We start from the raw sequence: 24,426 nt of genomic DNA, 5'->3' as shown, positions 1-24,426 counted from the left end.
GATTATATGTCTTCCATCACAAGATTTTTTATTTTAATAGTCGGTATTACTGAAAAATATTTTGTTTATTTAAGTTAAAAGATGTCAATTCAACTTGGATTGTAGCTAATAAAACTCAAAACCAATCAATTCAACCGCCATATATATATACATATGTACATATGTGCAAGAGTAGATGTTGATAAATTACTCGTACGATAATGTTTACTCTGTGAGTAATATAAAAAAAAAAAAACGAATGTAGATTACTGTGATGTTCCAACTACCAACTGTTTCATTTAATGTTAAAAAATCACAATTTGTACGTATAAAAACCGCAAATGCTTGGAAAAAATAAACGCCACAAAATTGCATAAACCAGCCGGGTTATTTTTAATAGTGCTGTTTTTCCATTGTTTAAGTATTTATTTATTAGTGTTCATTTGTACATTCATGTGTTTCTATGTATCTATTTATATATGCATATATAAATACCTAATGAAATAAATGGAAATACATCAACAGAATAAACAACGAACATATATACCTAGAATAGCATTGGATTTTTCTCCAAAAAGGGTATGTTTGCCAACTAATTTGCGACTGCAACCTGTTTTTACGTGCCTAAATACATGCGTACATATGTATGTTTGCATGTGTAGTTATGCACCTATGTACATATAAATTCAACAAGTTTCTGGGAATGACGCCCCTGGCCTTTTGTATTTGAATTCATGTTCATACTTACATATGTATTTTTTATCTGTATTATTGTAACATAATAATCTCGGCTGTGCACATTTGATCATATTGTTAATCATAGTATGACGTGCAAAAATATATTTAAATCCTTCATGTACGCGATAAAACACATGTACATACTTAAGTATTCCATATGTACACCTCTATTTAGAGTCTTGTATGTGCATTTGTACACACATATGTACATATGTATGTATGTATGACTAAAAAAAAAGCATTTCTGTATGAACATATGTATATACATACGTAAAATACATATATACATACGTAAATATGTACATACAGAGGTAGCCAGAAGTATTTCCATAAGTGTACAATTATTTGCACATTCCAACTTCTTTTGTTATTCTTGTTGTTGACCAATTTTTCTGAATTTTTTTTTTATCGCGTAGATTAATAAAATAGCTTAACAAACTTATGGAAAGCCTTCAACAATGCCAAAGCTTAATTTTCTAATTATTTATAAAGTAATTTACGAGATTTTTGCTCAAAACATTAAAATTGAATAGAATTAGATTTAGGATGAAAACTATTTATTTTTAAATACCACACTTTATAAGCGCTTATTAGTTTGCCTTTAGCAATTCCCTATGAACCGTTATCTTTCGTATTTCTCTTTTCTTTAAGGGGTTATATACAGTTGTGATAGTCGAAAAAATCGATTTTTTTTTATTGCATATTCTTAAAGTATATACTGTTGAGAATACTCTTACAAAAATTCATAACGATCGGAGCATTAGAACCGAAGTTGTAGCTATTTATAGCGCACGACCTGCACGTCGGCCGGAACAAACTTGAAACTTTAAACGCGATTATCTCAGAATCGTTTTTTTTCGAAGTTACCTTTGCGGTGGACACGATTACTAAAAAACTATTAATCCGATCAACACCAAATTTTGACCACTTATTTATTATCTCAAAAACTAGTCCGTGAACGAAGGATTTTCAATTTTTTTGAAAACTTCCTTTTTTAGAGCATAAAAACAGAAAATTTTACCCCTTAAAAAGGACATTTTTTGTTAAAATCGTCGCCATTTTTTTTTTAATCAAAATTTTTAAAAATCCTTCGTTCACGGACTAGATAATTCAATATACTAACGAAATGTTTTTGAATTTTTGATTTCTGATGAACCGTTCTCGGGATATGATGTCCACCGCAAGTCACTATCGGAAAAAGAGGGTATTTGAATTCGGCCATAACTTTTTTATTAGTTAATATTTTTTTATAAAAAAAATTTTAATAAGTACCCAGAAAGATGTACTAAACAACGCCGGTAAAACATTTTTAATAAATATTCTTTATGGTGTCAAAAAAAAATCGACAAAACTTCATATTTTTGCGCGGTACAACTGTATATAACCCCTTAAAAAAATTCAGGAAAATTGGTAAACAACCAAAATATTAACTAGAAGAAATTGGTAGGTGCAAATAGCTCGTTGTGTAAATCCTTTTTTTTTTTTTTTTTCCTATCTATAAAAAGTAAAACAAATAAGCAAAGTCAGGTTGTCAAAAAATTAGGGGTACCAATTGCAATCTTTAAAAATTTTTCATTCCTTGTTGGCTGTCAGTTTGAAATGGCCGTGGATCTTTGTCTGCGCCGAGTTTAAGTAGATGAGTATCGCTCTGTAGGTGTTTCTTCTTGCCGAGTCTGTTCGGACTTTTACACACTCTTTTTACACTCTGCGCGCCAATGTCCTTTAAGACTGCTCGATTGGCATTGTGCCTAGGATATCATTTAGAGCACCTCCTGTGCACGCTGCTCAGAGTAATCCTGTTAATTGTATGATGTTCTCCTCGGTGCGTGCTGGCCACCACACTAGGGATCTTTAGGTTGATACTAAACATCTGCATGAGTGGCTAAAAAATTGCATTCCAATGCACAAAGCTCAAAATGAGTTGAGTGAATTTGAAGCAAATGTTAAACTGAATTGAATGAGTTGACTCGCTTACGTACGACTCAGCCGCACAAAGAAGAAACGAATGGAATGAAATGAGAACTCAGAAAACTGAGACGCTGAATTTGAATGATTCTACAGTGACTCCATCGCATAATCGGACAAGTACCTTCTTATTATAAATGTGCTCAAAAACTATCAAAAATGTACGAAATGGATCGGTTCCTTCTGTTCTTATTCAAGATTAACATTCTTGTTATTCAATAACATACAAAAAAATAACATATTTCAAGGAAAACTCTTAATTTACGAACTAAAACATAATTATTCCATTATTTGACGCTCAACGTATAATCGGACAATCCCAAGATGAACACAAAAAATCGATATTTTACCCGAAATTCGCTGAAAGCTTTGTGTTTTTTGCATTGTGTTTGTTTAATAATAGAGATTAGGAGCAGAAAACATAATTTTGCTATTAAAAAGTGGAAAATGGCTCCAAATGGAGAGCAATCCTCTGTGGAACTTCGGCAGTTGGATGTTAAGCTAAATTTTGAAGGAAAAACAGTAAGAGAAATCTCAGAATTAGTTGGGAAAAGCAAATCTACCGTCCACGACATTATTAAGAGGTTCCGTGATGAATTTAGATTTGCCAATAAAAGCAGGGAACGCCAAAACAAAATCTTAAGTGACCGAGAAGAGCAGTCGGTTTTAAAAGAAGTTAAGGGGGGGGGTAAGGTATTTAATTTTTTTTTTCGTAAATTTTTTTTTATTTTTTATTTTAAAAGTTCAATATCTTAAGAATATTGTGTCCAAGTTTTACATCAATCATAGTAAAATTGACGAAGTTATGCGGAGCTGAACGAAGGTCGGTTGGTGTTCAATGCATGAGAATCACAAAGTTTAAAGCGCTCTCCTGAAAAATGCCATTTTGAAAATCGGTGTACACGATAACTAAAAATATACTGAACCAATCGGTTTGAAATTTGGAACATAACTTCTTTAGATAATTCTACAGGTATTCTCGTCGAGCTTTTTTTAATTTTTAATTTTCTTATATTTTTTATTTAACAAATTAACTTAATTTTTTAGTCAAAAATCGGGGTTTTGACTTCAAATTTTGATAAAAAATAGGGAAAAAATTTTAAAAATAAAAACGCTTCGAGAATACCTCGGGACACTTATCCTTTAACGAATGAGGTATAATTTTTGTAGATCGGATGATTCTGTGGACAGTTAGGATGTACACCGCAAACCAACTTTTTTTGGAGGCGACTCGGGAGATTCCCTATAACTCCTCTACCTCTAAATATTTTTCAATACAAAATTTATCACAAACTGTTCAAATGTTGTGTTATTATATGGTATTTAATTCGTTAAGCTAGCTTTAGCCGTTTCGCCACAACATTTTTTTGAAAAGTGGGCATTTTTGCACCGAATTAACCTTACCCCCCCCTTAAACAAGATCCCTTCAAAAGGCTAAAGAACTTAATATTTCTTTACAAAACCGAACTGGTAAAGATGTGTGTCTCAATACTGTGCGTAATACTTTAAATAAATTTGATTACTTCGGACGAGTTGCGAGGAAGAAGCCCTTTATTAGCCCCAAGAACAAACAAAAACGCATTAAATATGCAAAAGAATATTTGATGAAAACAGAGGATTTTTGGAAGACGGTAATATAATAGTTAATGAGCTCAGAAAAAGTTGTTGTTGATTTTTATTAATTAATTAAAGGTTCTATTTACTGATGAGAGTAAATTTAATTTACATGGATCCAATAAAAAGAAGTTTGTTTCGCGTAAACCAAATACCGAATTTAAACCCAAAAACTCAAAGGCCACAGGAAAGCATGGAGGAGGTTCTGTGATGGTTTGGGGCTGCATGTCCAGTGCTGGAGTGGGCCAATTGCATTTCATAGATGGCATTATGGATAAGTTTGGTTACCTAAATGTTTTAAAAGAAAATGTAAAGCAAAGTGCTCAGAAATTGGGTATCGCAAACAACTTTGCTTTTTACCACGACAACGATCCTAAGCACACATCGAGTGTTGCAAAGCTTTAGTTGATCCATAATTGTCCCAAAGTTGTCGAAACGCCAGCGCAAAGCCCCAACCTTAACGTAATTGAACATCTCTGGGAAGAATTGGCTAGAAGAGTGTACCAGGAGAAATTTAACACTATAAATGGCCTCAAGGAAGCTTTGTTGGAAGCATGGAACTGCATTGAGCCGGAAGTGTGCGAAAAATTGGGTGAAATCCATTCCTAGGCGCTTGCAAGCTGTTCTAGAGAACAAAGGATTCGCAACCAAATATTAAATCTATCCTTTTCCTATTTTTTTCATTCATATTTTTGTTTGTCCGATTATACGTTGAGCGTCAAATAATGGAATAATTTTGTTTTAGTTCATAAATTAAGAGTTTTCCTGGAAATATGTTATTTTTTGGTATGTTATTGAATAATAAGATTGTTAATCTTGAATAAAAACAGAAAGAACCGATCCATTTCGTACATTTTTGATAGTTTTTGAGCACATTTATAATAAGAAGGTACTTGTCCGATTATGCGATGGAGTCACTGTAGTTGACTGTAAATATCACTACAGTAACAAATTTTTCAGAAAAAATAGGTTTGATCCGCCACTTTTGGCTGCTGCCTAGTCTAAATTGAAACATAAGCAATTGATATGCGTTTTCATGTTTCTTTGTCTTTGATCCGCGAGCTCTGAAAATTCGAATTCGTGCACAACAACTCGAATCATTCGAATGTACCACGCATTGCCAAATTTGTTGTTTCTTTTTTCGCGTCATTCGTTCTCTTTCATTTCGTTCAACGTCCCAAGCTATGAAGCAAAACGAGAACGCATATCTGATACAATGTCGTTTCATTTCTTGCATTCCACTCCTTCCATTCTATTTCATTCGAATGTATTCAATGAAGCGTATGTTGTGAGTAGTTTCATGCAGACGTCTAGTTGATACACTCCTGCCCACAATTATATGACACCCCGAAAATTTTACTTTCGACCCTCGAAAAAAAAATGTGGAAGCATATTACAACAAAATCAAGTATGCAGAATTTAATCCGTTCTAAAAGCCGCGCCACAAAAGAAAACAACCTAAATTTTTAGGAAAAAAAAACCTTAGAGAGAGACTGCGCTTCGGTATGAAATTTCAACTTTTATTTGATTATACAGTTTTTTTTCAATATTTTTCGTTTTGATAATTTTTTCAGATAAAAAAATTATTCAGATCGCTTTCGGCACTATTGGACAGATTTGGGTGAGGTTACACTTATTTTTTCAAAACGTTGTTTCGGTGGCGGATACGCAATGTTTTGAGGAGCCTTTTATGCGTCTAGAACACTTGATCTGTGATTCACAACTCCAAGATAAACATTGGAGAATACAAAAAAGTATTGCAGGGTCGCCATCGTTTTTATACGGCATAGTTCACCTATTCACCATGTCAGAGAGAACCATCGCTTCATAAATAGAGTTTTGGGCTGGTCAGCGTGCTCCCCTGGCTTGAGTTTAATTGAAAACATTTGGTTTTCTTAAGTCAGGCTGGTTGAAGCCCATAACAAGAGATGTGAGTGTCAAAACCCCTTGAGGGGGGATATACATGTAAGCGGCCAAAATTTGTCAATTTTTTGTGCATTTTTTTTTTATAGGAAATAGTCAAGCAATAGCCGTGAAACTTTGGATATAGTTAAAAGTAGAATCAGAGATGATAAAAAAAATTAGTTATAAGCAATATTTTACAAAATGGCGGATTTATGGAACATATGCCGTAGCGCCTCGAGCTTTGAGTTGCCGTGCTATGGACACGATAGAGCTCGTAATTCCTGTCCAAAATCCGTAAACTAAATTTTTTTGTATTCATTACACCTGTATCTTCTATTTGAACCTAAAAAACCCAAAAGAAATCAAGACAAAAAAATTAAATTTTGATTTGAAGGAAAAAATGCCATTTTCAGGTGATCAGTTTTCACTTCCCACCCTCTTAAAAAATAGTAATACTCAGTTTTATAACAACCATTTAGGTTCAAATAGAAGATAATTTCATGCTGATCATAATAAAATTTGACTCACTCCGATATGTTACATAGTTTCTTGTGAATCGTGTCCAAAGCATAGGTAAAAATGCAAAAATTAAAAGCTGAGAAAATGACGTATTAAGTTTTTGATGCGCCCATGTTAACACTTGTATACCTTGCGTGCATACTTGATTTGAGGCACTTAAAGTTGGAATTCGATATTGAAACTTACACAGTATATTCTTTAAGTCATAAACTATTTTTTAAACCAAAAAAAAATTTGCCCAAAAAATGTTGGTTTACATGTATATATAAAGTGAAATTTTGGGTCAAAAGTTTCCATTAGACCATACCATTAAAAGACTAAAATATTAACTAAATCGAACAAATTGACATGTGTAGTATAGTTTTGATACAGTTTTAGGCATACCAAATATCAGCATTTTATGCTATTTTTAAACTCTACTAAAAAATCAAAATACTTCTCTTGCTCTCAAAGTATCGGCATTATGCTGTTTATGTTTGGCATATTATATTTTGGTGCCTTTGTTTTTCTGGTAATGAGCATTAATACCAAATCCGCAGGTTCTTGTTTAGGCGACACAGCGGTTTCTGTTTGGCTGTGTGGTCGTCTTGCCCGTTAGCAGAACTCCTATACACTCTGATACTTTTCTCAATGCCTGACTAGTTATAGGAGCTTAGGATGGAGTCTGCGTTCACGTTATTGAACTTACCTTCAATGTTTAGGCAGACGGCTATCGTGCATTGTAATAACAAAACAGATCTAAAAAAAAAAAAAAAATGTCTCTAAAAAATGGTTTCTGTTTTCATTCCAACTGTCTATAGAATCCTGCGACTTTAAAAAAGAAAATAATTTAGATAATATAATACTATCCCGAGGTACTAAAGGCAATTATTATTTTTTTATACCCTTGCAGGGTATTATAATTTTATTCTGAAGTTTGCAACGCTTTAAAGGACGAATTTCCGACCCCATAAAGTACATACATCCTTGATCAGCATCAACAGCAGAGTCTATCCAGCCATGTCCGTCTGTCCCCAAACCAGTACCTCCGTTTTTAAGCTTTGCAGATAGTCTTCTGACTACTCTCACACCTATAAAAGCAGGAAGGGGTCTAATTAGGCGACCATATCCCGTCATAGAAATGATCTGAACATTTTCCAAAAAAAATTAAAAAATTGAAAAATATCTAATACGTTCCGAGTTCTAGGCTTAGAAGAATTTCTTTACTTGATATTTTGGCCAACTCATTTTCATGATTTTTGGATAAAATTGATTCCTGTCTTAAAATTTGAAATGTAAAATCCTTTTTACAGTTATTCTTATTATCTGGTTTATGTACGAAAACTAAAAATAAAGTCTGTTTTTCATTAGGTTTGTTAAACAAATTTTATAGGACTTAAAACAAACCTTATACGCATGTTTTTTTCTTGCGCTCTTAATTAGAGTAGATTTTAACCCTTATGTTACAAAATCTTTATATACTTCACTTGTTCGTCGTATCTTAGAATAAGGATCTCGCGTTTGGAGCGTTCAGTATGGAGTCCATAGTAAATGCATAGAATCGGTTCAAAAGAATTTTTTACTTTTCACTTTGAGCGGCTTAAACTGGAATGCAAACCAGAGGTTGCCGTCGTATACTAGTCGACTCATTCTAATTAACTTACCATCTTTATCTAATCGTAGAACCATCTATAACCTAATCCGCGGTGACGTGGAAAGTGGTGACTTGCTGGGTCAGCTTTACTTTTACGTACCAAGTAGGAAACACTAGATCCTTTATACCATTAGTTTTGCCGCACTGAAGAACATCTTTTGAACAGCAAGAACCCTTTAGAGTCCTCTGTGCAAATTAATAAGGATTTGTACAACATAACATCTAGTGTAGCCTTCCCAAACTAAAACCTTTAATCCTAACCCACTTAGTTCGCAAGCAAGCAACCAATCCGGCAGCACGCCAGTAGTAGTTTCAACGCTTCCTTTTCTATTTGTTTCCTTCCCTTGGTGTCGCAAGTTCCTCTTGATATGTACTGTACGTAGTGCACCATGACGTTAATATATATCAGGTTGTTTGGTAATGACATACCGGTTTCTTTATTGATTTTTGACGATGATATTAACATAGTTAGCATTGTCCGATTTTAGTGCTTTATGTACCGTTGTCTTCGATGATTTTCTGCCATTTTGATGGTAACTTGTATATGCCTCTCCTAAAGAAGTCCTTGTCCCTACTGGCAAAAAACTCAGCGATTCGATTTTCACAATCCTCCCTTGAACTCAATTTTTGTCCATCGAAAAAATTTTGCATGGCCAAAAACAGATGGTAATCGCTTGGGGCAATGTCCGGACCATAAGGTGGATGCATTAACACTTCCCAACCAAGCTCCCGTAGCTTGTGACGCGACACCAAAGATGTATGGGGCCTGGCGTTGTCATGATTGAACACAACGCCCTTACGATTCACCATGGCTGGCCGCTTCTGTTCAAGTGCAATCTTCAATCTCTCCAGTTGTTCAGTTGTTTGCCACCGTTTGAGACGACTCACCGTGCTTCGACCAGGATCTTTTACGCTTTATGTTGTCATATGTGATCCATTTTCATCACCAGTCACCGATCCAGAAATGAGTCGAATTTGTTACGGTGCAACAAAGATTCGCAGATTGATACACGGTTGAAAAGGGTTTTTTGGGATAACTTATGAGGCATCCTTACATCGAGCTTTTTGTTAAATTTTTTGCCTTTAAATGCCTATGGACTGTTTCCGTGCTTAGTTGCAGCTCCTCTGCGATGGTTCTAATAGTCACATGACGATCTCGATCCACTATTTCCATGATTTTATCCGTATCAACGGTCACTGGTCGTCAGGAAGGCTTGAGTGTTTCGGTATCAAAATTGCCACTGCGGAATCGCCTAAACAACTGTTCGGCGATTTGATTCGAAAGTTTGTTATCTCCTAAGACAGCAATAATCTGTCGGCGAGATTCCGCAGCAGTTTTTCCCTGTGCGAAATAAATTTTCAAAACTGCCCGAATTTCTGCGTTTGTGAACTCCATTTCAATCGATTGTATCTTTTTAACGTGGAAGCTCATGTAAACAATCTATATATCATTTTAAAGGTGATACCAATACCTTTCAAACGAGATACTACATTGCCATGTACGATTATATTTGACTTCACAAGCGAAGTGCGAAATTTGAATGTAAAAACCGGTATGTCATTACCAAACAACCTAATATATAAAATATGAAATAAAAAAAAAATATATAACATTCATGTCTGAGTTTATTTCTCAGTTTTTTTTTCAATTTCTTACAATTTTTCTTGCCAGGCTTTGAGCATTCACATATATGGTAGATTCTTGGACCAGATCTCTGCTGTCCGAGAATGCGCACGGCTATTTAGTCTATGTTGATTTGTAATGTAATCTTAATAGGTATTAAAATTATGAGCTCCGCACGCATTTTAACAAAATTTTTGCAAAAGGTAAAGACGCTCACAACAAATATAAGCTTTCTTTTATACCGACTGATTTTAAATACTTTTAAATTTATTAAATAACAAATGCATTTAAAATTACAATTATGTTTAGCCGCGAAAATAACTATTTTGTAAAGCTTAACACTTGGTGTTAACTGCTTTTGGTGAAGTCGAACTTTTGCAGCAGCTGGGCAGCAGAGGGCCGAAATCCGACCTGGTCGAGCTGAGTCTCCTTTCTAGATCGCTTTGCCACCGAATTCATAATGTTACTGATTTGTGTGTTCTATGAGCGTGCTTTTCTGTTTATGTAAATATATTTACGTGCAAGCGTATGCACAACGGTTTGATGCGGTTTGATGTAATTAGTCTATGGTCGATTTGCACAGCACATTGTTTTCGATCTATTTAACCGGCTTTAGTTATTAACAAGAAAGGAAGCTAACATCGGCACGCTGAAGTTTGTATACCCTTGCAGATATTATTTCATTACATTTTACCCATACTTATTATGTTTACAGTTTGACAGTTACAGTTTTACGTTCAGACCTTTACATTTTCTCTACATCTACCGATCGCTTCTATGGCAGCTATATGATATAATTGTCCGATTTTTATGAAATATATACCAAAATTCTAGAATAATAAAATAAGCTTATATCTCAGAGTAGATAACAAGAAAGGAAGCTAACTTCGGCACGCCGAAGTTTGTATACCCTTGCAGATTGGTTTTCATATTTATAATATAAATTATAATGCCAAAAACAGACACTAAATAGAGTTTCATAACATTTTACCTATATTTATTATGTTTACAGTTTGACAGTTACAGTTATACATTCCCAGCTTTACGTTTTCTCTACATCTACGGATCGCTTCTATGGCAGCTATATGATATAGCTGTCCGATTTTCATAATATTGTTACCAAAATTCTGTCAAAGTAGATTAAAATAAGTTGAAAAACAACGAAGTTATAATTTTTTTCGATTTATTTCCCGATCCTTCCTATGCCAGCTATAAGATATAATGGTCCGATTTTCATAAAATTTTTACCAAAATTCTGGAATAATATAAAAAGGCTATATCTCAAAAATGATGGAATAATATTGAAAAACAGCCAAGTTATAATTTTTTTCCAAAAATTTATCGAACATTTGTATGGGCAGCTATATGATATAGTCGTCCGATCTGGCCCGTTCCGACATATATAGCAGTTAGAGTATATAGAAGATTATATGCAAAGTTTCATTCAGATAGCTTTAAGGGGGTATCCTGTATTAGGAGGCCAAAAATTAGTTGTTTTTCGCGAATTTTTTGGAAGGTAAAGAAACGACCAAGCTTCTTGCAATTTTTGGTATAATTTTATACATATTTGTAGTGCTTAAATAAATTAAAAAAAAAAAAAAAAAAAAAATTTAAAATGGCGGACTTATAAGTAGTTCACTGAAGCGCCTCGTCACAGCAGTCCCTAATTGGCGGGAAATGTGCAGCTCGTAATTCTTGTCTGAAACAAAAAATTTATAACTTCGTTGTTTTCCAACGTATTTTTATACCCTTGCAGGGTATTATAAATTCAGTCAGGAGTTTGCAACGCAGTGAAGGAGACGTTTCCGACCCTTTAAAGTATATATATTCTTGATCATTTGAACGTATCTTTCCATATAGTCTTCTAAATACTTTCACTGCTATATATGTCGGAACGGGCCGGATCGGACGGATCATATAGCTGCCATACAAATGTTCTATAAATTTTAGAAAAAAAATTATAACTTGGCTATTTTTCAACATTTTTGCATTATTTTTGAGATATGGCCATTTTATAATATTTCAGAATTTCTTTTTTAATCTTATGAAAATCGGACGACTCTATCTTATAGCTTCGTTATTTTTCAACGTATTTTTATCTACTCTAAAATATACGCTTTGTTTTTATTTATTATTTCAGAATTTTGGTATTAATTTTATAAAATCGGACGACTCTATCTTATAGCTGCCATAGGAACAATCGGAAAATTAATAGATAAAAGTTATAGCTTCGTTGCTTTTCAACGTATTTTTATCTACTCTAAAATATAAGCTTTGTTTTTTTTTATTATTTCAGAATTTTGGTATAAATTTTATGAAAATCGGACAACTATATCATATAGCTGCCATTAAAACGATCGATAAGTGTAGAAAAAATGTAAAACTGTGCCAAGTTAGTGAACGATTCAGTTTCTATGCGCCAATTTTGATTTTGCAGATCAGAATTTTTATACCCTTGCAGGGTATTATAATTTCAGTCAGAAGTTTGCAATATATATATATATTCTTGATCAGCATCAACAGCCGAGTGGATCTAGCCATGCCCGTCTGTCCGTCCGTCTGTCCGTCTGTACGTCCGTCTGTCCGTCTGTACGTCCGTCTGTCCGTCCGTCTGTCCGTTTCTACGCAAACTAGTCCCTCAGTTTTAAAGCTATCTGAATGAAACTTTGCATATAGTCTTTTATATACTCTTACTGCTATATATGTTGGAACGGGCCGGATCGGACGACTATATCATATAGCTGCCATACAAATGTTCGATCAATTTTTAGGAAAAAAATTATAACTTGACTGTTTTTCAATATAATTGCATCATTTGAAATATAGCCATTTTATATTATTCCAGAATTTTGGTAAAAATTTTATGAAAATCGGACCACTATATCTTATAGCTGCCATAGGAACGATCGGGAAATTAATCGAAAAAAATTATAACTTTGTTCTTTTTCAACGTATTTTAATCTACTTTGACACATGAGCTTTTGGTATTATTTCAAAATTTTGGTTTACATTTTATGAAAATCGGACGACAATATCTTATAGCTGCCATAGGAACAATAGGAAAAGTAATAGAAGTAATAGAAAAAATTATAACTTCGTTGTTTTTCAACGTATTTTTATCTACTCTGAGATATAAACTTTTTTTATTATTCTAGAATTTTTGTATAAATTTCATAAAAATCGGACAACTATATCTTATAGCTGCCATAGAAGCGATCGGTATATGTATAAAATATGTAAAGCTGGGAATGTAAAACTGTAACTGTCAAACTGTAAACATAATAAGTATAGGTAAAATGTAATGAAACTCTGTTTTGTGAGTGTTTTCAGCATTTAAATCTATAATATAAACCAATCTGCAAGGGTATACAAACTTCGGCGTGCCGAAGTTAGCTTCCTTTCTTGTTTAATAAAATTTTTAGAACTCGAAAAATCAACTTCAAATATTCTTGAAAATAATCGTTCACGAACTGGAAATAATACTATACTAATAAAAATTTTTTGGTTTTTTTTTATTTCACTTGACCTGCTGGACTTCCATCGTGGTCACCGCAAGTCGCTATAAAAAAAAAGGGTTCCGAGAGAATTACCATAACTTCGTAAATTATTTATATTTTTTCAAGAACAAACGCTTGTTGTTTCGATAAAAACATGTACTATCAATAAATAATAACTTCAGTGTCATAAAATAATTGCTACACACCTGAAAAAAAATCGAAAGTTCCCTCAATTTTTTCGCTCAAAAAGGTATATAACCGCTTAATACTAACATACTTGATTTAAAAATAATTATTTTGTGGGTGCACCTTAAAATCGGTTCGATTCTAACCTTCAACATAATTGCAAGGGTTGTCGGCGTTTAAAAAAAAAGACATATATTTAAGATAAATTTTGAACAATTACTTTTTATGTTGTTTTTATCTAAAAAAAGATCTGTACTTTACCCTGTACACTGCCGCTTACTTGAATAGCCCACCCAAGACATTCACATTAAAACCCCTATAACTCACAAAATAAAATATTTAAAAAAAAAAACAGTCTTATTTATTTATTAAACTTGTTTATATATGTAATAAAATAATACAAATTAATACTGGTTGTTCAACAAGAATAACAAAAAAGAAAAATAATTCCAAAAAGTATCCAAATTTTAACTGAAAATTTGGCTCATTTGAATAGCACTATTATTTGTATTATCATTTCACGATCGATATAAAGTGGGGAAGTCAAACAAAAATGATTATTTGAATAAAGTTTAATAATATAAAATCAAAAATATTTGAAACTACGAAAAATGGGAAGTGCAAAACCGTTGAACGACGAAGAAAAAGGAAAAATCCAAGCTTTTATGGAGGTTTGCCTTTCTTTACAAGAAATAGCAAAAAAAAAAAAAAACAAACCGAAGTCGTAAAGTTATAAGTAACTATTTGAAGAATACCCAGAATTATGGGAAAAACATAAAAGGACGAACCTAAAGTGCAATTAATCCAGCGGACAGGAGAGCTATTTTGAGGCATGGACCCAATTCCCATGACTCTGCTGCAAAGATTAGGGAAAAATCCGGTGTGAAGGCTAGCTTGGGCACAGTTAACACGTCATTTCTAAAGCAGAATATTTAAAGCGTCGTAAATAAAAAAAAAAAACACCGCTAAACACGTCACAGGCCCAACAGCTTGTGTTTTGCCGAGCTAACATGTCTCTCAATCGAGAGTGGTGTGGTATCTAGTCCTTTTTTTGGACGAAAAAAAGTTTAACTTTGAGGGGCCCGATGGATATATCTTTTATTTCTATGATTTCTGTAAAGGGGAACACCTTTTTAAAAAAAAGCACAGTCGAGAAGGTGGTGTAATGGTATGGGGAGCGATTTCCTACTACGGCACACTCCAACTGCAATTCTTAACATCAAGAATGAATGCAACAGCATATAAAGAAGTTCTAGAGAAAGCCCTTCCTGAGGCAAAGAATTGTTTGCAAACCTGGAATAGAAGTTCCAGCAAGACAATGCCCCAATACACACGGCAAGGATCGTAAAATCATGGCTTGATAAGGTAAACGTGTCAATATTACCATATTGGCCACCTTATTCGCCCGAATTAAATATGATCGAAAATGTTTGGGAATGGTTAGCAAGAAAGGTCTATGAGTCCAGAAAGCAGTCTGATAATAAGACCGATCTCATTAATGCCATCCAAGCGGCGTGGTTAACAATTTCCCTGGACTACCTTAAGAGTTTGTGCGACTCTTTACCCAGCAAGATGTTTGAAGTTATCCATAATCGTGGTGGATCCACTCATTACTAATTTTAGGATAATATGTCAAGAAAGCTTTTTATTCTTTAATTACATTATAATTATAGTTAATTCTTCCGAAAAAATAGTCAGAATATAAAGTTTTTATAAAATGTGCTATTCAAGTGAGCCAAATTTTCAGTTAAAACTTTGTCACTTTTTGGAATTATTGTTATTTATGTTAATCTTGTTGAACAACCAGTATTAATTTTTATTATTTTTATTACATATATAAACATAGTTCAATAAATAAATAAGACTATTAAAAAAAAAATTTTTTTTTTTGAGTTATTGGGGTTTTAAAATGAATGTTTTGGGTGGGCTATTCAAGTGAGCGGCAGTGCATATGAAAAAGTGTTTTTGTTTAAAAGTTTAATCTACAAACTGAACTAAGTGTTATGCGAAGGGAATTTTTTCTAAACCCTCGGCAACTCTTCTCGCGAGCATTTGCGACCAGAACAGCTGATTGCAATTATAAATATTTCAAAATGTTTATTTCCAGCCGTAAATGCTTATTCCTTCGATTTTATTAATTAAATTAGTGCTTCATTACTATCTATGAGTTGGAGACTACAGCGGGCCAAAATTTGATCAGCTCCTTTTAGCAAGTCTTAGACAAGGCAAACTCTTTTGTTGAAAGCGACCAGCTGATTTTGTTTGGGAATATAAGGGAAATTAAAAAAAATTTCCTTAAATCACCAAGGGAAATTCGCTTATGTTAAAGGGAAATCCGCAAATGTTATCAAATTCACTTCCGAGTGGAAACTAGAACAGGCCTGAATAAGTATAGGTAAAATGTAATGAAACTATGTTTTGTGTGTGTTTTCAGCATTTAAATCCATAATATATAATATAAGGTTGTCAAAAAAGTCTTGCGGTATTTTCATTGAATTTTCAATTGTTCATAAAATTGGTTATAATAGTGCGATTTAAGTCAAATATGCGCCGTTTTGTTCGATGACGAATTCCCAACGAGATGCCAACTTCATAACGCCCCTCTTATAGAAGCTCGCTTCCCTACTGGCAAAAATCTCGAAGAGCCAATTTTCAAAGGACTCTCTTGTGTCCAACTTCCGATTACCAAGCTCGTTCGCCATGGACCGAAATAGGTGGTAATCACTTGGTGCAAGATCCGGACTATACGGTGGATGCAAAAGAACCTCCCACCCGAGCTTCGGAAGCTTCTGGCGCGTCACCAAAGACGTGTGTAGCCTGACGTTGTCCTGATGGAAGACAATTCGGCTTCTGTTGATCAAAGATGGCCTCTTTTGCATGAGTGCTGCATTCAAGCGGTCCAGTTGTTGGTAGTACAGGTCCGGATTGAGCGTTTGACCATAGGGGAGCAGCTCATAGTGGATGATTCCCTGCCAATTCTACCAAACACACAAAAGAACCTTCCTGGCCGTCAATCCAGGCTTGGCCACCGTCTGGGCAGCTTCACCGCTATTCGACCACGACTGTTTGTGCTTCACGTTGTCGTAAGGGACTCACTTTTCACCGCCAGTCACTATCCGCTTCAGAAAGGGTCGATTTTGTTGCGATTCAAAAGCGATTCGCATGCATCCATACGGTCAAAAATGTTTTTTTTGCGTCGAGTCGTGTGGCACCCATACGTCGAGCTTCTTTTTGAATCCGAGCTTCTTCAAATGGTTTATAACGGTTTGATAACTCATGCCCAGCTCTTGGCCGATGCTACGGCTGCTACAATGCCGGTCTCTTTCGATCAATTCAGCGATTTTATCGCAATTTTCGACGACAGGCCTTCTGGAGCGTGGCGCATGTTCGACCACCTCTGCACCAGAACGAAAACGTTGAAACCATCGTTGTGCGGTGGAAATGGAAACTGTCCATAAACTGCACAAATTTTATTGGCAGCATGAGATGCATTTTTGCCTTTATCGTAGTAGTACTGTAAAATATGCCTATTTTCCTTTATTTTGCTTCATGTTTGCGGCGCTATAACTCACGAACGACTAAAAACAAACAACCATAAATCAAACAAATGTTAGCGCGTGAAAAGAGCTTTCCAAAAAGGTCTAATGTAAACCGATGCGGAATAAAACTAGAACTACGCGCTTGCAAAGACACCTAGCGAAAATACCGCAGGACTTTTTTGACAACCTTATATGTATATACAAACTTCGGCGTGCCGAAGTTAGCTTTCCTTCTTGTTTTCTTTATAAATATTTTTGTAAAAAAATTTATAAAACAAATTTTTAAATGTTTGCACCAAATAATAATATTTTATTTACTTTCTATCATAATTTTAGCGTCAGGAAGTTCTACATACAAAAAACGTTACAACGTGGGACTAGGTCGACCTTGGAAAAAATATTAACACTAAGTCGATATATTTAATGCATTAAGTTTAAAATTCGACGTCATTAAAAACATAACAAACCAAAATGGGCGGCGGCAAAAATATACGCCGCGGCCTAGAGCCATTGGAATTTGAGGAATGTTTTGTTGACAGTCCAGAGTTTCGTGAAAATTTAAATCGACATGAGAAGGAACTGGATCATACTAGTCATCAAATTAAACGCATAATAAAGGAGGTAAAAGATCTTATGAGCGCGGCAAAAGGTGAGTTAAATATATTAAACCCCAGTTTTTAAAAGACAATAGCTAAAGAAAAAAATACTTGTTTAATAATAAAAACTCAATGTAGCCATTAAAAAAATATGTATATTCTTAAAAATCACAAACCTAGACATGTTTGCACTATAAGATGCCTGTGAGGTATTACACTATTAACAAGAATTTCGACACTATAGTTTTTCTACCCACCATCGGTGAGAGTAATACCGTATCCGGTTCGGAAACACTTACTTTCCTCCATTCCCATGTAGGCTGTATAGAATTACCAATTCGAAGTTCGGATAGTTTAGGTTAGATTAACTCAAACAACCCTCGCGGGACCACGCATAGGCCAAGGTGTTTTTGACATGGACAAGTAGCTTGCCTGGCGTCTTGTTGACATCCAAGGAATTTCTGTGTATCATGTAGTCGCCTATGGTCATGTCTCAGTCTATTGGACTGAGTCGAATCCCGGTGCCGACATATTTCCTGATGCAACCAGGCGTTGTGCTTTCTTCTCTGAAGCCAGTTACACGTGAATGTCTAAGACGTCGACTCCGATTATGGTTTCGAGTGCTTTTGTAAAAGTTGACCTCAGCACACCAGATATGCAGAGCAAAGCATCTGTGTTAACGTTGTTGAAGGACCCATATACATATATCCACAAACACTCTGAGACTTACTCTCTGTACTCCTCCACCTTCCATTGCGCTTTTCTTTTTATCCCCTTGGTGCATGGTGCCTCTCCAGATTTGAGTATGTGTCGAAGACGGCACCTGAGCGACTGAGCTTGCTCTGTAACGTTTTTGTTGTTATAGTGGCATTAGTGTTATAACCACTGCTGCCGTCATATCTACCAGCGAAGGCAAGTAGGATTGCTCCCTTCCGTGTCCTCCGTTGGTAGCTGTAATGCCCTCCATCATCGTTTGGGCTGACATACCAGCCCCATTGGCCTTCTGCTGTATTTCAGGGGAACCAACCACTTTTGTTTAAACCTAACTCTAGACATCTCCAGCCATGGCTAGTGGATCATTTGCTCCGTATGTAGGGACGGAGAAATGTATCCGTTGCTTTAGCTATACACTGCATTACCCCAGACAGATAATACAGTCCCCATTTCCATCCGGCGTCTTTGTAGAGGATTTCACTAACGGTTTCGGTTATTATATAGTTAGGGTGTTCTATTTTTATACCCTTGCAGGGTATTATAATTTCAGTCAGAAGTTTGCAACGCAGTGAAGGAGACGTTTCCGACCCTATAAAGTATATATATTCTTGATCAGCATCAACAGCCGAGTCGATCTAGCCATGTCCGTCTGTCCGTCTGTCCGTCCGTCTGTCCGTCTGTCCGTTTCTACGCAAACTAGTCCCTCAGTTTTAAAGCTATCTCAATGAAACTTTGCATATAGTCTTCTATATGCTCTCACTGCTGTATATGTCGGAACGGGCCGGATCGGACGACTATATCATATAGCTGCCATACAAATGTTCGATATATTTTTCGAAAAAAAATTATAACTTTGCTGTTTTTCAACATTTTTGCACCATTTTTTAGATATGACCATTTTAAATTATTTCTGAATTTTGTTTAAAATTTTATGAAAATCGGACCACTATATCTTATAGCTGCCATAGGAACAATCGGGAAATTAATAGAAAAAAATTGTATCTTCGTTGTTTTTCAGCCTATTTTTATCTACTCTGAGATATAAGCTTATTTTATTATTCTAGAATTTTGGTATAAATTTCAAAAAAATCGGACAACTATATCATATAGCTGCCATATAAACCGATCGGTAGATGTATACAAAATGTAAAGCTGGGAATGCAAAACTGTAACTGTCAAACTGTAAACATAATAAGTATAGGTAAAATGTAATGAAAAAATTATTTACAAGGGTATACAAACTTCGGCGTGCCGAAGTTAGCTTCCTTTCTTGTTCAATTATAGATTTGTTCCAGGGTCTTGCAATGCTCGGTGTTGCAGCTATTCTAGTTGTTGATTGCTTTCACTCGTACCTCGCTTTATGCTGACGTGTTCCTGATGAAATTTCTACTGGGATTATATGCAGAATAGCATTCAGCGCTGCCGCGGGGCAATTAATTTGTGGCATATGTGCTTGCCACTTTCTGTATCCTTGTGAGTTTCTTAATGCTGTAGGTCCGTGTTTGTGCTGGCCACCATTATAGCCCAGCAGACAAAAACTTCGTAAAAAATATTTAAAACGGAAGTTTTGCGGATCTCAGGCGGACAAAACGTCAGATTTTAAGCTCAAGAACGATAAGACAGTAAATTACCTGTCCTGGGGTTTGTGGCAGCAAAAGCTATCATTTTCGGAGCCCGAAAATGTACCGCTTGCGAACCTGTGGCGAGACCGGAGAAAGCACCGATAGCAGACGCTTGACGATACCCGGAAAAATACAGTAAGTGGACCTGAGGCGATAAAAAGTACTGTTTGCGTACCTTTGATGATACCCGAAAAAGTACCGTTTGCGGTCTTTTGACGACACGTTTCAGATACATTTTTTATATATATTTCCAATTCAATTTTTTTTTTAAGAATTTCGGTTTTTTTAAATGTAAATAAAACATACATTATGTTTATCATTATTTATTATTTATCATTATTTAACTTAAACAATAAAGGAAGCTAACTTCGGCACGCCGAAGTTTGTATACCCTTGCAGATAGGATTTCATATTTATATTATAAATTATAATGCCGAAAACAGACACTAAACAGAGTTTCATAACATTTTAACTATACTTATTATGTCTACAGTTTGACAGTTACAGTTATACATTCCCAGCTTTACGTTTTCTCTACATCTACGGATCGCTTCTATGGCAGCTATATGATATAGCTGTCCGATTTTCATAATATTGTTACCAAAATTCTATAATAATAAGTAAAGCTCATATCTCAGAGTAGATTAAAATACGTTGAAAAACAACGAAGTTATAATTTTTTCTATTACTTTCCCTATCGTTCCTATGGCAGCTATAAGATATAGTCGTCCGATTTTCATAAAATTTATACCAAAATTTTGAAATAATATTAGAAGCTCATGTGTCAAAGTAGATTAAAATACGTTGAAAAACAACGAAGTTATAATTTTTTTCGGTTAATTTCCTGATCGTTCCTATGGCAGCTATAGTGGTCCGATTTTCATAAAATTTTTACGAAAATTCTGGAATAATATATAAATGGCTATATCTCAAAAATGATGGAATAATAATAAAAAACAGCCAAGTTATAATTTTTTTTTCCAAAAATTTATCGAACATTTGTATGGCAGCTATATGATATAGTCTTCCGATCCGGCCCGTTCCGACATATATAGCAGTGAGAGTATATAGAAGACTATATGCAAAGTTTCGTTCAGATAGCTTTAAAACTGAGGGACTAGTTTGCGTAGAAACGGCTAGATCGACTCGGCTATTGATGCTGATCGAGAATATATATACTTTATAAGGTCGGAAACGTCTCCTTCACTGCGTTGCAAACTTCTGACTGAAATTATAATACCCTGGAAGGGTATAAAAATTAACATTTTACTTAAGATTTGTCTTTTTCCTTAAAACTAATAATACTTAATTTTAATACAAACCGTCCTGTGCATACAGATTTTTGTGTCACTATCGAAATATGTGTCCTCCAACGCAAATTTGTTCATAAAAGCGGCTGTAAAAATATAAATTATTATAAGTATTAAAAAATATACGAAAAATATACATACCTTTGACGGATGACGTTATAAGCATCTCTCGAATGCACATTTTGGACTCTGTCCCACACCAGGACCATTGACGCGCCACTTCGTTGGAAATTAAGTCTCGCCAGCATTGCAGAATAAATTTAAATAAATAAATATAAATTTAGTCAATATTAGTAGATTAGTAGGAGATTGTCCATTTAATCAATTTAAATTTAACACTTACGTCCGCACAACTCGCCGGTCAAAAGGAAAAGAGTCGCTACGGTATAAATTCCTCACACCAAAAGAGTTAAAAGGTGATGCAATAATAACTCCTCTCCCTCCATTTAGTATTTGCCTCTCGATTATTTGCAGCGAAATAACAAAAAACTGGCAAGCGACAAAAGAAGGAAGGAGAAGAACCGTTCACCGAGTTCTAGAAATATTGTTGATGAAAAGATTTTAAATCCGCACTGAGACTGCTCTTTGTCTGCTGGGAGTGCTCCGTATGTTAGTACATTGCTGTGTAGTAGAGAGTAGAATCACTAACCATACAACATATAGACTGGTCATTTCATAGAACGAAAATGGACACAAAAATTTCTTAGCGAGCGGTCCCATGTTAACTGTTTGCTGTTAGCGACAGACCGTCTGTTAGATTTTAGCTGTTAGCGACAGGTCCCATGTTAGCTGTCAGCTTTTAGCGTCAGGCCTTTACATGTATGCGTGTTCATGCATTCACGTACACGAGTGCATGTGTGCGATCATTTCATTTCGGCCCAGTAAGAATATTTGGTCTTTTGCTGCTTTTCGCGCTAGGTACCCTAACAATATGGGCATATTCGATATTGGGTTAATGATAAAAATAAGAACGTTATATGTTATAAAACATTTCTTAAAGTTTCAGCATACATTTCATATTTGTTTACAATTCAAATCAGTGGCAGCAGTGAAATGTGTTGCATATATGTACATATGTATTCGAATGAATAACAATCCATCTACTGAGATAGGAACAGGGCATATTGCAGTCGGTGTCACTTAAAACAGAGACGGGCACGAGATCTAACGGTTTGGGTAGCAGCTCGGCGATGTGCTTGCTATCTGCGCTAAAAGTCAGTGTCGTTGTTTTTGTAAATCTTCACGGTTCCCTGATCGCGAGCAAAAAAAAAAAAAAAACAAGAAAGGAAGCTAACTTCGGCACGCCGAAGTTTGTATACCCTTGCAGATATTATTTCATTAAATTTTACCTATACTTATTGTTCAGAGTTTGACAGTTACAGTTTTACATTCCCAGTTTTACATTTTCTCTACATCTACCGATCGGTTTATATGGCAGTTATATCATATAGTTGTCCGATTTTCATAAAATTTATACCAAAGATCTGAACTAATAATATAAGCTTATATCTCAGAGTAGATAAAAATAGGTTGAAAAACAACGAAGTGATAATGTTTTTTCTATTAATTTCCCGATCGTTCCTATGGCAGCTATAAGTTATAGTCGTCCGATTTTCATGAAATTTATACCAAAATTCTGAACTAATAAAATAAGCTTATAACTCAGAGTAGATAAAAATAGGTTGAAAAACAACGAAGTTATAATGTTTTTTATATTAATTTCCCGATCGTTCCTATGGCAGCTATAAGATATAGTCGTCCGATTTTCATGAAATTTTTATTGAAATTCTGAAATAATATACAATGGTCATATCTAAAAAATGGTGCAAAAATGTTGAAAAACAGCCAAGTTATAATTTTTTTTCTAAAAATTTATCGAACATTTGTATGGCAGCTATATGATATAGTCGTCCGATCCGGCCCGTTCCGACATATATAGCAGTGAGAGTATATAGAAGACTATATGCAAAGTTTCATTCAGATAACTTTAAAACTGAGGGACTAGTTTGCGTAGAAACGGACAGACGGACAGACGGACGGACAGACGGACAGACGGACATGGCTAGATCGACTCGGCTGTTGATGCTGATCAAGAATATATATACTTTATAGGGTCGGAAAGGTCTCCTTCACTGCGTTGCAAACTTCTGACTGAAATTATAATACCCTGCAAGGGTATAAAAATCCTACGTGTGTCGATAGCCATAGGTATTTTGCATATACTGTCAAAATTTCAGATCGATCGGTTAAGGGGGTCTTCTCATTGGGCAACTTTTTTCTTCGATTTTTTTTTTTTGCATTTATTTATAGCTTGGGATGGTGTGTATATGTCCCCAAAAGGATTTTTAGAAATTCGAAATACTTTAGAAGATACAGCCTTTTTTGTGAAGCAAGATCTATGCAAAATGAGCTTTTTTCAAACTTCAAACGCGTTTATCTCGAAACCACGTTTTTCGAACTGGCGGCCTCATGGCAGATATCATTATCTCCAGTTCAACTGAACCGATTTTCATGAAACAAAGTTGGACCGACGCAGAATTGTCACCATTCTCGGGTGACGGAACAGATTTTTTAAAAAATTTTTTTTTTTACACTAATCTACAAAAAAAAAGCCCGAAATCGAAAATTTTTTTTGAATGGCCGCCATTTTGTTTAAAAAAAATTTTTAAAAAATCTGTTCCGTCACCCGAAAATGACTTCAATTCTGATTATAACCCCGTTTTTTTTTTTCATTTCGGACGCTCTGGAGACCCTGAATCGTGGCCGCCAGGACGACACCTATTTTTTCGACCACCAAGTTTGAAGTCTCATTACTCTTTGAACAACCCTCGTATCGAGGCAAGAACAACTTTTTTAGTTACTTTGAACATTTTTGAATACAATAAATAAAAAAAGTTTTCAATTATTCGTTGCGTTTTCAAATAAGAATTTTTTTAAAAAGGGTCCAAAAAACGGCTTTTGAATGAGAAGACCCCCTTAATAAGC

The 24,426-nt window shown here is 34.9% G+C and overlaps 1 protein-coding gene and 1 long non-coding RNA gene across 5 annotated transcripts in view; one reads left to right on the top strand and one right to left on the bottom strand.

Moving 5' to 3' along the window:
• Graf (GTPase regulator associated with FAK) overlaps nt 1-24,426 on the top strand; it is an 88,107-nt gene continuing 63,681 nt past the window's right edge. Inside the window, exons 1-3 of one of the 4 annotated variants that reach the window (XM_041774970.2) lie at nt 1-211; nt 505-558; nt 17,536-17,848. In XM_041774970.2, coding sequence (XP_041630904.1) covers nt 17,671-17,848 — 178 coding nt within the window. In that variant the 5' untranslated portion in view covers nt 1-211; nt 505-558; nt 17,536-17,670. Of the gene's footprint in view, nt 302-504; nt 559-17,535; nt 17,849-19,863; nt 20,267-24,426 lie in introns of those variants that run through there. The other 3 variants (XM_041774969.2, XM_041774968.2, XM_070287985.1) reach the window with 3 other exon arrangements.
• Nucleotides 17,931-18,952, bottom strand: LOC138929149 (uncharacterized). Its single transcript, XR_011445592.1, has 3 exons — nt 18,700-18,952; nt 18,526-18,637; nt 17,931-18,466 (listed from the first exon to the last, which is right to left on the bottom strand). It is a non-coding gene; the product is annotated as an uncharacterized lncRNA (long non-coding RNA).

This window comes from Drosophila kikkawai, chromosome X (genome assembly GCF_030179895.1).
Source record: "Drosophila kikkawai strain 14028-0561.14 chromosome X, DkikHiC1v2, whole genome shotgun sequence".
Lineage (NCBI taxonomy): Eukaryota > Metazoa > Arthropoda > Insecta > Diptera > Drosophilidae > Drosophila > Drosophila kikkawai.
This window is presented reverse-complemented; position numbering and strand designations above follow the sequence as displayed.